Below are 15862 nucleotides of genomic sequence, written 5' to 3'. Positions count from 1 at the left end.
TCCTAAAATTTGTAGTAATTGTAGTAGCTGCCTCTGTACAAAAAAGATCCATTCAAAACTCGTCAACATTTGCATAAAAAAAACAAACTCTTTTCTTCTCAAGATCCATTCAAAGTCCCTACAGTTTCTTATGAGTTCAAACATAAAAGAAAACTTTGGAGATAGGTATGAGATTACAAACATAAGTTACAAAACAATTAGCAAGACGTGAAGTTATAGTTTAGCAAGATGTGAAGTTACAAACAAAAGTTACAAAGCATTTCTTCAAATACATCGTGGGCAAGAAGTATTCACTGAAGATCAAAAGAATACCATCTGTAATTCAAAAGAGATAAGATTATTCACTGCAATTTTTACTTAATGAGGAAGAAACAAAACTGCAAGGAAGAATAAAAAATATCTTTCTACAATTCAAAAGAATCATGAAGAAGAATCAAAACTAAATATTGAAGATCAAAAGAGAATTACTACTTACTGTAAGAAGAATCGAAGTTGTAATGAAGAATAAAAAGTACCTTCCTGAAGTTCAAAAAAATCAAAATTGCAATTCAAGAGAAGTAGTCACACTAAATGAGATCCTCTAGAGATGTCGTTCGAGGTAGAGAGAAATTATTCAAACTGTCTTTTTATTGTTAAGATAGACAACAAATTTTAAAATCACATAAGCTTTGCTCCAAACAATCTGTGGCAAAATCATCTACTGAAGCTGAATATAAAGCTCTATCTATCACTGCTGCTGAATTACTCTAGGTCTCTTATCTTCTCACTGAGCCGAATCAATCAATTTCATCTCCTATGGTGATATATTGTGATAATCTAGGTGCCAAGAAAATTGTTGCTAATCCAGTTTGTCATGCCAGAACTAAACATATTGAGGTCGATTATCATTTTGTAAGGGACTTGGTAGCTTCAGGCAAGTTAACAATTCGACACATTCCATTTCTTGGAGCAACCAACTGACTTGCTAACCAAGGGTCTCTGTAGAGATTTATTTCTCTCTAGTTGATGGTTCACCTCGACCCATAATAAGTCAAACATAGTTCACTTGCACCGGACACGAAAATAGTTGTCCATATAATATAATTGGTTGTCCATAATATAATATATTAGTCACCATCTATTTTAATAAATGTAGCACTTGATTTAGAATATTTCTTGTAAGTATCTATTATTATCGTGGTTATTTCCCAAATGGCCCCCAACTTTATGATCAGCTTCCTGCGTAGCTCCCTACTTTATCGAAAATACTTATATGGATTCCTTTTTCCGTTACCGTTACATGTCTACTAATTAGTCATCACCGCTCTCTCCTCCACCTCATCACCTCTCTCTGCCACTTCATCGTCTTCACCGGCGGGCTAATTTTCTGGCCGACGACCTTCAAACCTACAAAAAAAATTTACTTTCCTAATCTGGTGAGAGCATTCTCTACATGTGTGTAAATAATTAATAGAATATATGTCCATGCTCAAGATTCTACAATATGGATTCTTCCATGTACTACATCATCATGTGAAAGTTTAAGTTAATAAATTTTAATAAATGTAATATCGGATTTAAAATATTTCTTGTAAGTAGCTAATCTTATTATTAGATAGTTTTTATCAGGGACGGATCCAGGATTTTCATTTAGGGAGTGCGATTTATATACCTAAATAATTTCTTTTTTTTTTGCAAACACTTTAATTAATAATATACTTATATTCATTAATTATATTAATACATCAACGATTACAAATGCAATTGACCTCTACGAGAGTTCAGATTTGAAATGTTCGCATAATCGATCTCGTTGTCAATCTCACTAAAAGCAATTTTTTCAAAAAAACTACTAAACTGTCATTTAGCCATGCATCACTCATCATATTTCTTAAGCGTGTTTTAACTAGCTTCATAGCTGAAAAAAACTCTTTCAACAGAGGCAGTTGCAACCGGCAAAGTTAGTGCTAAAGTGATAAGTAAATAAACTAAATGATATGCTTTAACTCTCTTAGTTTCAACCAATGTTCTAGCAAGAGCTCCAATTCCATCTGAATTTGAGAAATCATCATTCTGCCTCATATCGTAATTGTAATTATCAAGCTGGGAACTAAGTAGCATAGTGTCAAGACTATCGAAATCTGACGGATAAAAATATGTTTTCAAAAAAAGTAGAAACATTCCAAACCAATATGATGACCACTCATGGTCTGGTACATATTGGATTCTAGCTTTTGATGATTCAATAAAATCAATGCGAGTCACAATATCTTGATCTTTTCTTTGTAGTACTTGTGACAATTCATTTGTTACCAACAAAAGCTTCATCAAATGTTAATAACTTACAATTATAGATTTTGCATTCCCACTTCTACTTCTTTTTTTGTTTGTAATGGCGGAAAAGTACGATGAATTTTTAAGTTCTATTTTTGGTATATCTAATGGTGGAATTATGATGGGTTCTTAATTTTTATTTTTGGTATATGTAATGAAATGAATAACATTAGTTTACCATTTTCTCTAAATTGTGCTCGGTTAAACCGATCAACCGAACTCATCTGAGCGGAACCAAATGAAGTCGAACCATGTCGGCCTACCAAATAATCGGCTCGACTTCGGCTGATGATTTAGCCAAGCCTACACTTGTTGGTTCGGCTTCAGCAGGAGCCAAAACCGAAAAAAGACGACTGCTGCTCACCCATATTTAGGATCATTAAATTTAATAATTTCAAAAATAAAATCAAAAATGTGAAAAGTTGAATTCGAATCCACTACCTCAAGGTAACTCATTTACAAGACACATTGTTAGTACCATTGAGTCGTTTTCTACTTTTTGTTATCTTTAAACACGCACAGTTTGATACACAGTCAAAGGACACATACATATAAAAAAACTAAAATGCCTGAGGAAGTACTCGAACTCATGACTTTACTAAGGTGATGAAGTGTAACCCGTGTATTAACCACTACACCAAGAACTTCTTCATATCATTTGTATACATCACTATACATAATTATATATACCTACATATAAAAAAAGATTTATTATTACTACATTTTTTTTTCGGGAGGATCCAGGGGGTGCGTGCCCCTGGTTGTTATCTACTTTCTATAGTAATAGTATTCAATATTAATTACAAGATATATGGTATCGCGAATATATGAGAACATATTTTTTCATATCTTCAAATATATTACACTTGGTTTGACCATCTCATTTCCTATTTTCTATCTATCTCATATTTCTTTGATATCTCATTAGATTGTATCACTAAAATGCACTAAAGATTTACTTTCCTCATCTTGAGGGAGCATTTTGTACATGTATGTAAATAATTAGTAGAATATATGTCCATGATCAAGATTCTACCACATAGTTTCTTCCATGTATCTACAAAATATATAGAGACTCTCATTATTCTGATTTCCTAAGATTTCTATCAAATCTCCAAAACTAAATCAATGTACAAATATTTTGTAAATTTAGAGGAATCATAAATATTCTTATTACCAAAGTTGCACTCACCTCAAAATTATATATGTGTCACTTGGTAAGATTTAAACTCTAGTATTGGGACTGAAATCTTATTTTATAATACTTATAACCATAAGATAGTGCTGAAATAATCACAAATGGCTGCAACTTGTAGTGTTTGTAAGAATAATCCAATTGGTTCAAAGGTTATCCCCTCCTTGTTAGTATTGATACATTTGAGTCCTCATCCTGTAGGAGTGGAGGGATCTGTGAAAAGGTTAAACCTTTGAATGATAAAACACTCGAGTGTAACGAGTGGAGATGAAGGAGGTGATGTTCTCGGTTGATGACCGAGAGGGAGAGTGTCTCGGTTATAGCCGAGAGCTATATAACAACTCTTGGTGAAGACCGAGAGTGATGATGCTCGGGTATAACCGAGTGTGAAGGAGACTCTATCTCGGTTGTGATAGCCGAGAGAGGAAGATGATGATCTTGAGTAAACAATCGAGATGATGATAAGCTTCGGGTGAGAGCCGAGAAGGATAATAGTTGATGGTGAAGAGAGACAATAGTTTAGGTAAATACCTTGGTTATATTATTCACTTACAACTTCTATATTACAATATGAATGAACCTCTTTATATAGGTTTACATGATGAAGAGTTTAAAGTAATCAAAACTTATCTAAACTAATCCTAAACTAATCTAAATTACAATCCTAATAACTAAGGAATCCTAGTTGTAGTAGGATTCCTATTTGGACCAAGTCCACTCGGTTTGGCCGAGTGGAGTGGACCTTCCAACACTCCCCCTCAAGTTAGAGCGGGAATGGAAGTAACGCCTAACTTGCCAATAATGTTCTTGAACGGTTCTGCCCCAAGTGGCTTTGTGAAGATATCCGCTAACTGATTTTTTGTACTGGTGAAGCGTGTGGCAATGACGTTGTCTTTAATCTTTTCACGAACGATGTGACAATCTATCTCAATGTGTTTTGTACGTTCGTGGAAGACGGGATTATCAGCAATGTGGAGAGCGGCCCGATTGTCACAGTAAACTGTCATCGGGTCAGAGTGATTGATTCCAAAATCAAGTAGTAAATACTTGAGCCATTGTAATTCGCATGTGAGGATGGCTAAAGCTCGATATTCTGCTTCTGCCGAAGATTTTGCAACTGTGGGTTGCTTCTTTGATTTCCAGGAGAGAGGGCTGGATCCCAACATTGTGAAATACCCAGTAGTAGATCTACGGGTTGAAGGACAGCCTGCCCAATCCGAATCACAGTATCCTGTAATATGGAGAGAGCTGTCTGCGGGTAAGAAGACTCCTTTATCAAGAGTACCCTTCAAGTATCGTAGAACGCGATGAGCTGCGTCTAAGTGTACTTGGCTAGGTGTTTGCATGAACTGACTGAGGTTGTTTACGGCAAAAGTGATATCCGGTCGTGTAACCGTTAAGTAAAGTAACCTGCCTATGAGACGGCGGTAAACTGACGGATCTGGTAAAGGTGTACCGTCAGTGGGACTGAGACGTAATTTTTGTTCCATGGGAAACTCAGAAGGACGTGCAGCGGTGAGTCCAGAATCTTTTAAAATATCAAGAGCATATTTCCTTTGACATAGAAATATGCCTTGTGATGAGCGAGATACTTCGATACCAAGGAAGTATTGTAGGCGGCCCAGATCCTTTAGTGAAAAGGCTTTATTTAGAAATATTTTTAATTGGGAAATAGCATGATCATTATTTCCCGTGATGATTATGTCGTCTACGTAGACGAGGACATAGATTTGAGTGGAGTGAGATCTAAAGGTGAAAAGAGAATAGTCACTTTTAGACTGAGAAAAGCCACGTTCGATGAGAACGGAGGAAAATTTTGAAAACCATTGTCGGGAGGCTTGCTTGAGACCATAAAGTGATTTATGGAGACGACATACTTTAGACTCCCCCTGAGATGAAAAACCGGGGGGTAATTTCATGTATACTTCTTCATCAAGGTCGCCTTGAAGAAAGGCGTTATTGACATCCAATTGATGGAGATTCCAACCTTTAATGGCGGCAATTGAAAGAAGGACACGAACAGTTACTAATTTGGCAACTGGAGCGAAGGTGTCATTATAATCCAACCCCTCGATTTGGGTGTAGCCTTTGGCTACTAGGCGGGCTTTATATCGTTCTATAGAACCATCGGATTTGAATTTAACTTTATACACCCACTTACAACCAATAGGCTTCTTGCCGGGTGGTAAGCTAGTGAGAGTCCAAGTTTTGTTATCTTCCAAGGCCGAAATTTCCTTAGCCATGGCCTCCTTCCAATGAGAAGATTTCATTGCTTGGGTGAAGGAAGTGGGTTCGGTCGAGGACAAGACCGAGGAAAGAAATTGTTGATGAGAAGTTGAAAAGGAATTTATAGAAAAATAGTTTTCAAGTGGATACTTGACGGTAGTGGTGTTGGAGCAAACATAGTCTTTGAGATGACTAGGTGGTTGACGAGACCGAACCGGTCTGCCGGAGTCAACGTCGGGAGCGCCGGAAGTGGGAACACCGGTCGCGGGCGGTGGAAGAGAAGAGCCCGAACCGGGAGTGGTGACAGGGGGTTCTGTCGGCACCCCTGAAGCGGGGTGTGTGTTAGAATAATCTGTCGGCACCCCTGAATCAGGGAGCTCGGTAGAGATATCTGTAGGCACCCCCGAAGGGAAAGAATGGTTTTCTGTCGGCACCCCCGAAGGTGTGTTACCAGGGGTGTCTGGAGGCACCCCTGAAACAGTATCCAAAACCGGGACGACAGGGTCAGTGGGTTCTTCGGTGAACCTGCTGCTGTCGGACGGTGAATCGGGAGGAGGCTCGGTATTCACCGGAAAATCAAAGGTTCCGTCATCATCAATAGAGAGGGATGGAGACGGGTCGGCGAGAGGAGCTTGTGCCGGAGGTGGAGAAGCCATAGGAAAGCGGCTCTCGAAGAATGTAACGTCTCGTGAGATGAAAATACGTTGAGTAGAGATGTCGTAGATACGGTAACCCTTTTGTCCACTTGGGTAGCCAAGAAAAATGCCGGCGGAGGACCGGGCGTCCATCTTGGTTTTGACCAAAGGGATACGGGCATAGCAAAGGCATCCAAATACACGTAAGTGTGAAAGATTCGGAGGAGCACCCATGAGGATTTCATGAGGGGATTTCCCATCAAGGATTGGTGTGGGTAATTTATTAATGAGATAGACGGCGGTTAGAACGCATTCTCCCCAAAACGAAAGAGGGAGGTGAGCTTGAAGTCGTAAAGATCTAGCGACTTCAAGAATATGGCGATGTTTTCGCTCAACAACACCGTTTTGTTGAGGTGTATAAGTGCAACTACGTTGATGGGTGATTCCTTTTTCAAGAAACCAACTTTGGAGGGAATGATTCATGAACTCAGAACCATTGTCTGATCTAATTGTTTTTATCACACAGTTAAATTGTGTATGAACATAATTAGAAAAATTCCTAATTTTCATGGTGGAGTCCGATTTAGAACTTAGAAGGAATATCCAAGTACAACGAGAAAAATCGTCAACAAGGGTCAAAAAATAACGACACCCGGAGGTGGAGGGAACCGGAAAGGGACCCCATATATCGGCATGAACTAACTCAAATATATGAGTGGAAGAAGTAGTGCTAGAAGGAAAAGGCAATCGACATTGCTTAGAAAGCGGACATATATCGCACGGCACTTTATTTGATAAGGATTTAAAATTCATACATGGAAGTCTAGAATTAAAAAATTGAAAACGAGAGAAAGATGGATTGCCTAAACGGCAATGCCATAAAGAAAAAGACTCATGACTAGGTTTATCTTGAAATAAATTTGAAACGGAAAAAATTTGACGCTCCGTGCGGAGGAAGTAAAGATCATCATGGAGACTACCATGCCCAATCTCCATCTTCGTTGTTCGGTCTTGAAAAAGACATAAGTCATCGTCAAATAAGACGGTACAACGAAGAGATTTAGAAATTTGAGATATAGATATGAGATTAAATTGAAAAGATGGAATATGAAGCACATCTTGTAAATAAAATCTATTGGAAAAATAGACCGAACCAATATGGTGAACCTTAACTCTTGATCCATCGGGTAGTCTAACAAATAAATCCGGAGGAGCAAGAGAATATGAAGAAAAACGTGATAAAACCGAACATATGTGTTTAGCGGCACCGGAATCAATAACCCAAGGAGGATGAAAAGAAGAATAATACTTACCTGTAAGATTGACGTGAGGGTCTTTAGTGGTACCATGAGAAGATGTGGGCTGTTTGTTTTGTTCCAATAAGGCAATTATAGATTGGTATTGCTCCGGTGTGAGAGTAGTTGCTGAAGGCATCGTGGTGGGAGAATCCGAGTGGTGAACCTCAAACGGTCCACTATTAATGGTAGCATGAACTTGAGAAGTTTCAGAAGCTTCGGGAGTAGTCATGATTCAAGAGAAAAAAAAAAATTTGAAGGCTCTTATACCATGTGAAAAGGTTAAACCTTTGAATGATAAAACACTCGAGTGTAACGAGTGGAGATGAAGGAGGTGATGTTCTCGGTTGATGACAGAGAGGGAGAGTGTCTCGGTTATAGCCGAGAGCTATATAACAACTCTTGGTGAAGACCGAGAGTGATGATGCTCGGGTATAACCGAGTGTGAAGGAGACTCTATCTCGGTTGTGATAGCCGAGAGAGGAAGATGATGATCTTGAGTAAACAATCGAGATGATGATAAGCTTCGGGTGAGAGCCGAGAAGGATAATAGTTGATGGTGAAGAGAGACAATAGTTTAGGTAAATACCTTGGTTATATTATTCACTTACAACTTCTATATTACAATATGAATGAACCTCTTTATATAGGTTTACATGATGAAGAGTTTAAAGTAATCAAAACTTATCTAAACTAATCCTAAACTAATCTAAATTACAATCCTAATAACTAAGGAATCCTAGTTGTAGTAGGATTCCTATTTGGACCAAGTCCACTCGGTTTGGCCGAGTGGAGTGGACCTTCCAACAGGATCAACAAGTACTTTATCTGAAGAAGAAGATTTGGAGTTGGAAGCACAACTCAAGATTTTAAACAAGCCACCTATCAAAACTATCCATGTACTTCTTTCCCTTCACTCATTTTCCATTATTAATTTCTCTCTCTAAATGTTATTTAATTACACAACTTATATTATATTTAACGACGATTGCTATTGTGTATAATAAAAGACTGCATGGGGCGAGATTTACGATTGTGTCGACATTCACAAACAACCTGCATTCGATCATCCTTTGCTAAAGAATCACAAAATCCAGGTTAATTTATTCTCCTTCAAATTATAGAAGAATTTTCAACCTTTTTTTTTTTATGAATTTTCAACCTTAGCATACTAGAAAAGCCGTAGATGCCATATTCTTTTCTCCATTATTTTTTCTCTTTCTATGATCTATATATGAAACCACGAAAAGTGAACAGGAAGGGAATGCCTATTAAAATATTTAAATCTTTGACTTTTAGATGAAGCCAAGTTTAGACACAACTGGTTTGAGAGATAGAACTTCCTTCACAGCTAGTAAAAATAGAAAGTTAAGCTCAAGAAGGCAAGTGGAAGGGTGTCTTGAAGGAACAGTTCCGATTCGAAGAACAAGTAAAGAAGATTTAATTAGAGCCAAATCTTCAATTAGTTGCTGATGAAGTTGTAAGTATTTGTTCTTCAATTAGTAATATTTTACATATTCTTTGGTACTTTTTATTTACCAAATAATAGTTTCAATATTTGTATTTTAGTAGTAGGCCGCATATTCCGACCAAAATTTACTCTGGGATATTGTCCAGACATACGACCATTTACCTTTAGCAATTATTATTTTTCTAAGTAACTAAACTCGATTGAATAAAAATTATTAGGCAGCAGAGTTAATCTATCAAGAGACTGGGAAGACTTTTTTTGGTGCCAAAGGAAATTTAACAGTATATAATCCTAAAGATGTGAGGCAAGATCAATATAGTACTGAAGAAATTGGTCTTATTTCAGGTCCCGACAACAACTATTCTGGGATACGTTTTGGTTGGATGGTAAGTGTATTTTCTTAAAAGTATTGTTTGGTATGATAAAAAGCGGTCGGAACAAGGTAATCTGCTTATGTCACATTCATGCTGCTATCATATTGATGTCATGTGGGTTATGATGTGTAATATTTACCTTATCCGATTACTTGGGATACTTTTCTATCGGCCCTCTTATTGGAGCCACTTTTTTTTTATAATTAGTTGGTTTATTTCTTGTGACTTGGGATGATAGAGGGAGATAATCGGCTAAACTTAATTTCATCATCTTAACGTTTTCTGAATGGGGACACATTTAGTTACTATGTCTCAATATATTTAAATTTATCAGGTGAATCCAAAAATTTCTGGTGACAACAGTACTTGGGCGTTCGCATATTGGACGGTAAGTTTGAAATAATGAATTAATATAATAAACCTTATTTTTTAGTTTTTTCTTATTATGTATTAGTGTAGTAATTGTCATTTTTATGCATGGATCTTGATCAATAGGTTGATGGTGGTCGAACCACAGGCTGTTTTAATACTTTATGTCCTGGGTTTGTGCAAGTTTCCAAAACCTATGGTCCTGGTCAGAGGCGGATCCATGGGGGTGCGAGGGGTGCGGCCGCACCCCCTGGATCCTCCAAAAAAAAAGTAGTAGTAGTAGTAAATTTTTTTTTATATAGATGTAGGTATATGTGCATATGTATATAACGATGTGTTTAGATGATATGAAGAAGACTCTGGCGTAATGGTTAAAGTACGGGACCCAAGTGTCCTTGACGTGAAGGTCATGAGTTCGAAACCTAGTACCTACATTTTAAGTTTTATTTCTGAAGTGCCTGTGCTTTTAAGTATATGTAAATGACCGTGCATTGTTTTGATAGAGTTCAAGATTGGCTTGATGGTAGAGATGGCAAGCCCCATAGTGTTTGGAACCAGTGTGATATGGGTTCGAACCTAGCTGCCCCCCAATTTAGTTTTATTTTTTTAAAATATAATCAATTTAACTACTAACCTATATAAAATCAATTCAAATATCTTAAACCCCTACAAACTTCAATTCATCTACCCTACACTCTACAAACTTCAATTCATCTACCCTACACTCTACAAACTTCAATTCATCTACCATAAACCCCTACAAACTTCAATTTATCTACCCTAAACTCCTACAAACTTCAATTTATCTACCCTTAAACTCTATAAACTTCAATTCATCTACCCTAAATCCCTACAAACTTTAACTCTAACCATAAATCCTACAAACTTCAACTCATCTACCCTAAAACCTAAATCCTATAAACTTCAAATCATCGTTGGTCTGAAATGTTTGTACTTTTTGTGAAAAACATAATATTGAAGTTGTTGATCTTAATGGTTCGTGATGGGTCATGAAAATGTCCCATCTAAGTCGTTTAATTTAGCCAAGTTAGTCGGTTTCGAGTCTTTATTATAATAATATGGTTGGTTTTTTTGATTAGGTGTCTTTTGCAGAGTTAGGTGTGAAAAACGGTTAAAAACGAGGAAAAGATGCATGAAGGGTATTTTGGTCATTTGGAGTCAAGGACAATCTGGTAATTTGGCCAAGGTCAGTGCGTGGTTGAAAATTAGAGGTCGAGATGAGCCCGTAGGAGAAAACGGAAGTCAAATCGGAGTCCGGATGAGTGAAATATGCAAAGTCAAAGATGGGTCAAATGCTGTTGACCAGGGGGGACACATTCGGTAGACATTCGGGCGTGCGGGATTCTGCGGGACACGTGGCGCGCTCTAGGGACCGGTGTATCCAATTCCCGTGTTTCCGCTGGACATCGAAATGGCCCTTATAAGCCTGATTCAGTGTGGCGCGCTGTAACTTGCTTCGGTAGCCCCGTCTCCACGTTTTAATCTTGGCCGCTACCTACCGCGTTTTCAAGATCCGACGGCTCCTGTGCATCCCGTGCTTTATTGCGTATTCCGTGTGAACCGAAGCTGTTTAGCTTACGTACTACCGACACGTGGTCAATTCCTAACCATCCAGATCCGTGCTCGGCTTAATCCGACGGCTCCTGTGCGCGCCGCAACTTAACTCCATGGATCCGGTTGTATCCTAGCATCCGAAACCCCAACCAAACCCTAGCCGCCGACCAGATTGTGCTTTTAACCCCTAGAATTCCAATTTTGACCCTCAGCTTTCCACTTTTTACCAATTTAACCCACCAAAAACCCTAACCCACCTATAAATAAGTCCCTTTCTCCTCCATTAAAACCTAGACTTGCAAACCCTCTCAATATTCCTCTTCTCTACTCAACCTATCCCTCTTCTCACCTATTTCTTTCTCTCTTTTCTACTACTAAATCTATCTTCTCCATTATTTTTCCATCTTTCTCTACTACTACTTCTTCTATACCACTATTCTTTCTTCCATTAATAGTCTTCTCCTTCTTTCTTCCATATTTTTCTATCATCTTTATCCTCTTTCATCTCTTCTTTCCAACTTCTATCTACATCTAATTTCTTCTTTTTCTTTCTTTTTCTTATTTGGGTTGCAATAAAATAGCTATTACTTGGATTTCTTGGAGTACAATTCTTGAACACAAATGGAGCAAATCTTGGATAAAATGGAGATACATGGGAATATGGATTTTGAACATTCTTGGTGATTTCTTTCCATTAATTTCTTAGTATTTTCATTTATTTTACAATGTCAATGAATGTCACTCTAGATTCCATGTATAGTTAATTTAGCAATCTAAGGTTGTGAATGAAACCCATTTTGGATCTTTATAATACTTGTTCTTGATTAATTAAATCCTTTGATGTGCTTTAATGTCTATTGATTGTTTATCTATATGGATTGGATTTTCTTTCCATTACGCATGCCTCATAATTAGATACTTCATACTTTCGTTAAGTTGTTAGATGGAGTATGCTTTTTAGATGATGAATAATAGTTAAGTGATCCGAATCTTTAATAGGAAGACAATTAGAATTAGTAATTATAAAATTGTTTTATCTAGAACATCATCCGGAATCCAAATAGTTCATTATATTGGATCCCGAGTAAATACATAAGAGATTTAAGTAATTAAGTGCTTGTTTTATAAAGTGAAATTATGCGGTGGATTTTATAACCTTAGATATCTTCTCGCCTCTTTCTTAGATAGGTTTAGTTAGTTTTATTTATTTTCTTATTTCTTTACAAATCAATCATCAAACTTATGAGTGGGGTGTGTGTGTGTTTTAGTCTAAGTTAGTTATTAACATTATGATTATTGGGCTAAACTCGCCGTCAGTATCTGAAGTTACCTACCTATCTCTTGGGACGATACTCGATCTTATAATAAATACTATAACTTGACCCCGTATACTTGCGGGAATAGACCTATTTTGGGCCTATCAGTTCGTACATAGTTCAAGGGAGAAGCAGAAGGAATGCACAACAAATTACAAACTTGTATCACTATCAAGTGGAGATTTTCAATACCGTTATTGATATGCAACTTCAAGAATTAAATGCTCGTTTCACTGAGAAGAATACGGAGTTGCTCCGTTGTATGGCATGCTTGAGTCCATCTAGAGATTTTGCTCTTTTCGACAAAAGTAAGTTGATGCGTCTTGCTGAATTTTATCCGTCAGATTTCAGTAGTCTTGACACTATGCTACTAAGTTCTCAACTTGATAATTACATTTATGATATGAGGCACAATGATGGTTTCTCAAATTTAGATGGAATTGGAGCTCTTGCCAGAACATTGGTGGAAACTAAGAGGGATAAAGCATATCATCTAGTTTATTTGCTTATCACTTTAGCACTGACTTTGCCGGTTGCAACTGCTTCTGTTGAAAGAGCTTTTTCAGCAATGAAGCTAGTTAAAACACGCTTAAGAAACAGGATGAGTGATGCGTGGCTAAATGATAGTTTAGTAGTCTTTATTGAAAAAGAAATTTTTAGTGAAATTGACAATGAGTCGATTATGCGAACATTTCAAAATATGAACTCTCGTAGAGGTCAATTGCGTTTGTAATCGTTGATGTATCAATATAATTAATGAATATAAGTATTTTATTAATTATTGTGTTTGCAAAAAAAAAATTATTTAGGTATATAAATCCGCACCCCCTAAGTGAAAATCCTGGATCCGTCCCTGGTCCTGGTGGTCCTTTAAACAACATATCTGTTCCTGGTGGACCTCAATTTGCAGTTGGATGTTACGTATATCAGGTATTTAAATCCTTAACCTATGTCTGTGTTTAACTTGACTTGGTCCACTAACATCGACCAAGCCAAGAAAGTGTTGTGGACAATGGGGTTTGTAAAGTTACGTATGCCCAGCGCCATATAGCCGGGTCTGTAAAGATAGTGGGGTGAGCAATATGATTAAGGCATGGCTCCAACCCTAGCAAAATAATTTCTCTATATTTGCACAATGATGTTTATCTTCTCTGGTTTGAGCCGATAATAAACAAATTTATGTGTCTCTGTCTCCAGTCAAATGAAACAAAAGATTGGTGGTTACAGTATGAAGGCGAAAACATTGGATACTTCCTAAATGCCCTTTTACCTCTACTTTCCGTGGATGCGACAGATATTCGTTGGGGTGGATGTGTAAAGCGTGGAAATGAGAGATTTTTCCCAGAGATGGGAAGTGGTGTTTGGCCAGGTCAATATATGGATGATGGTAGTGTTATCGCAAAAATGCAATACTTAAATGACCAACACATGTTAAATGACGTAAACGGAAACAATCCGGAAAAACACGTTGGTTGTTTCTTTTATGATACGAAAGACCGAGGGCACCGAGATGGTCTTGGGCATGTTATGTCCTTTGGAGGATACGGTGGTGATTGTTAACTTGCTACTAATATAGCTTGTGCTTACAACCGAAATTATATTAAAAAATAAATTCCATTTATCATGAATTATTTCTGTCAAAACATTCTTGCAAAAGTTTGTAAGAATGTCATTTTTAAGTTTCTTGAATTGCACCGGAAAATGAAGTTGGGAAATAATTTAAGGTTTTGAAAACGAAATTAATAAATTTTAATAAATGTACTCCATTATCAAGTCAAAGTTTAAACTAATATATTTTAATATATATAGCATTTGACCTACTATATTTCTTGCAAGTAGCAAGTAACTAATATTATTATTGCCTTATTGGATAGCTATTATCTACTTTCTATTGTAATAGTATGCAATAATTACTTATAAGATGTATGGCAAATACATGAAAACATATTTTTTCGTATTTGTAAATATCTTCAAATATATTGGACTTGGTTTGACCATCTCATTTCCTATTTTCGATTTATCTAATATTTCTGAGATATGTTATCAGGTTGTATCCTAAAACACACTAAAGATTTACTTTCCTCATGTTGAGAGGGCATTCTCTACATATATGTAAGTAATTAGTAGAATATATGTCCATGATCAAGATTCTACAATATAGTTTCTTCCATATATCTACTAAATATATGGAGACTGTTATTATTCTAATTTCCTAAGATTTCTATCAAATCTTCAATCAATGTCTAAGAGCATCTCCAATGCAAGACTCAATCTCCAATGCAAGACTCAAGAAAGACTCTAGAAATCCTACGTGTCAAGTGCGAAAAATGGATCTTTAAATGGTCTCTTTCCTATTTGGCCATTTAGAGACACTCTATTTCAAAACCATCTCCAATGCAACACTCAAGAGAAACTCTAAAAACCTATATTTTGGTTTAAAATTAATTGATTTGCTTATGTGGCACTTAGAGAAACTCAAGAGGACACTCTAAATTTAGAGTGCCCTCATAAGGATCTTTAAAAATCTTGACACATCACTTTAGAGATTCACGTTGAGTTTTGCATTGGAGATGGATTGTAAAGAAAAACTCTAAAAAATCCTATGTGGCACTATAAGATTTAGAGTTTGAGTGTTGCATTGGAGATGCTCTAAACATTTTGTAAATTTAGAGGATTCATACATATTCTTCAATTCCAGATATTACCAAATTTCCACTCACCTCAAAATTATATATGTGTCACCTGCAATACTTAAACTCTAATATCCAGACTGAAATCTTTATTTTATAATACTTAAAACTATAAGATGTGCTTAAATAAGGGCTTTAGTATGAGAAGAGTGATGTCTGGTATAGGCAGTACGTCATGAAAGTCTATTTATCTATTTGCTCTTCTTTTACCAAATTAATACAAGAAGAGCATTATAAGGATCATTTAATAAATAATGCTAAAATATAAGGATTTAAATAAAAATTAACAATAACTCAAATATTCTGTTCACTTGTAGTTTTGTCTCACATAAACAACCCAACCCTAATATCGGTCACTACTATCAACATCATCATTGATATTAAAAATTTACAAAGTACATAA

At 36.5% G+C, this 15862-nt stretch overlaps 1 protein-coding gene across 1 annotated transcript; it reads left to right on the top strand.

Annotated features, from left to right (window-relative positions):
* Positions 1-795: 795 nt before the first annotated feature.
* On the top strand, positions 796-14329 carry LOC147565447 (protein neprosin-like). Its single transcript, XM_086651760.1, has 10 exons — positions 796-913; positions 8475-8563; positions 8675-8759; positions 8893-8913; positions 9016-9129; positions 9214-9224; positions 9354-9521; positions 9844-9897; positions 10005-10148; positions 13967-14329. Exons 1-10 carry the CDS (start codon positions 796-798, stop codon positions 14327-14329), a joined length of 1167 nt encoding a protein of 388 aa, XP_086507886.1.
* The last annotated feature ends 1533 nt before the right edge of the window (positions 14330-15862 follow it).

This window comes from Eschscholzia californica, unplaced genomic scaffold (assembly GCF_041429995.1).
Source record: "Eschscholzia californica isolate CP2 unplaced genomic scaffold, dmEscCali1.0.p SCAF_1, whole genome shotgun sequence".
Taxonomy (NCBI): Eukaryota; Viridiplantae; Streptophyta; class Magnoliopsida; order Ranunculales; family Papaveraceae; genus Eschscholzia; species Eschscholzia californica.
This window is presented reverse-complemented; position numbering and strand designations above follow the sequence as displayed.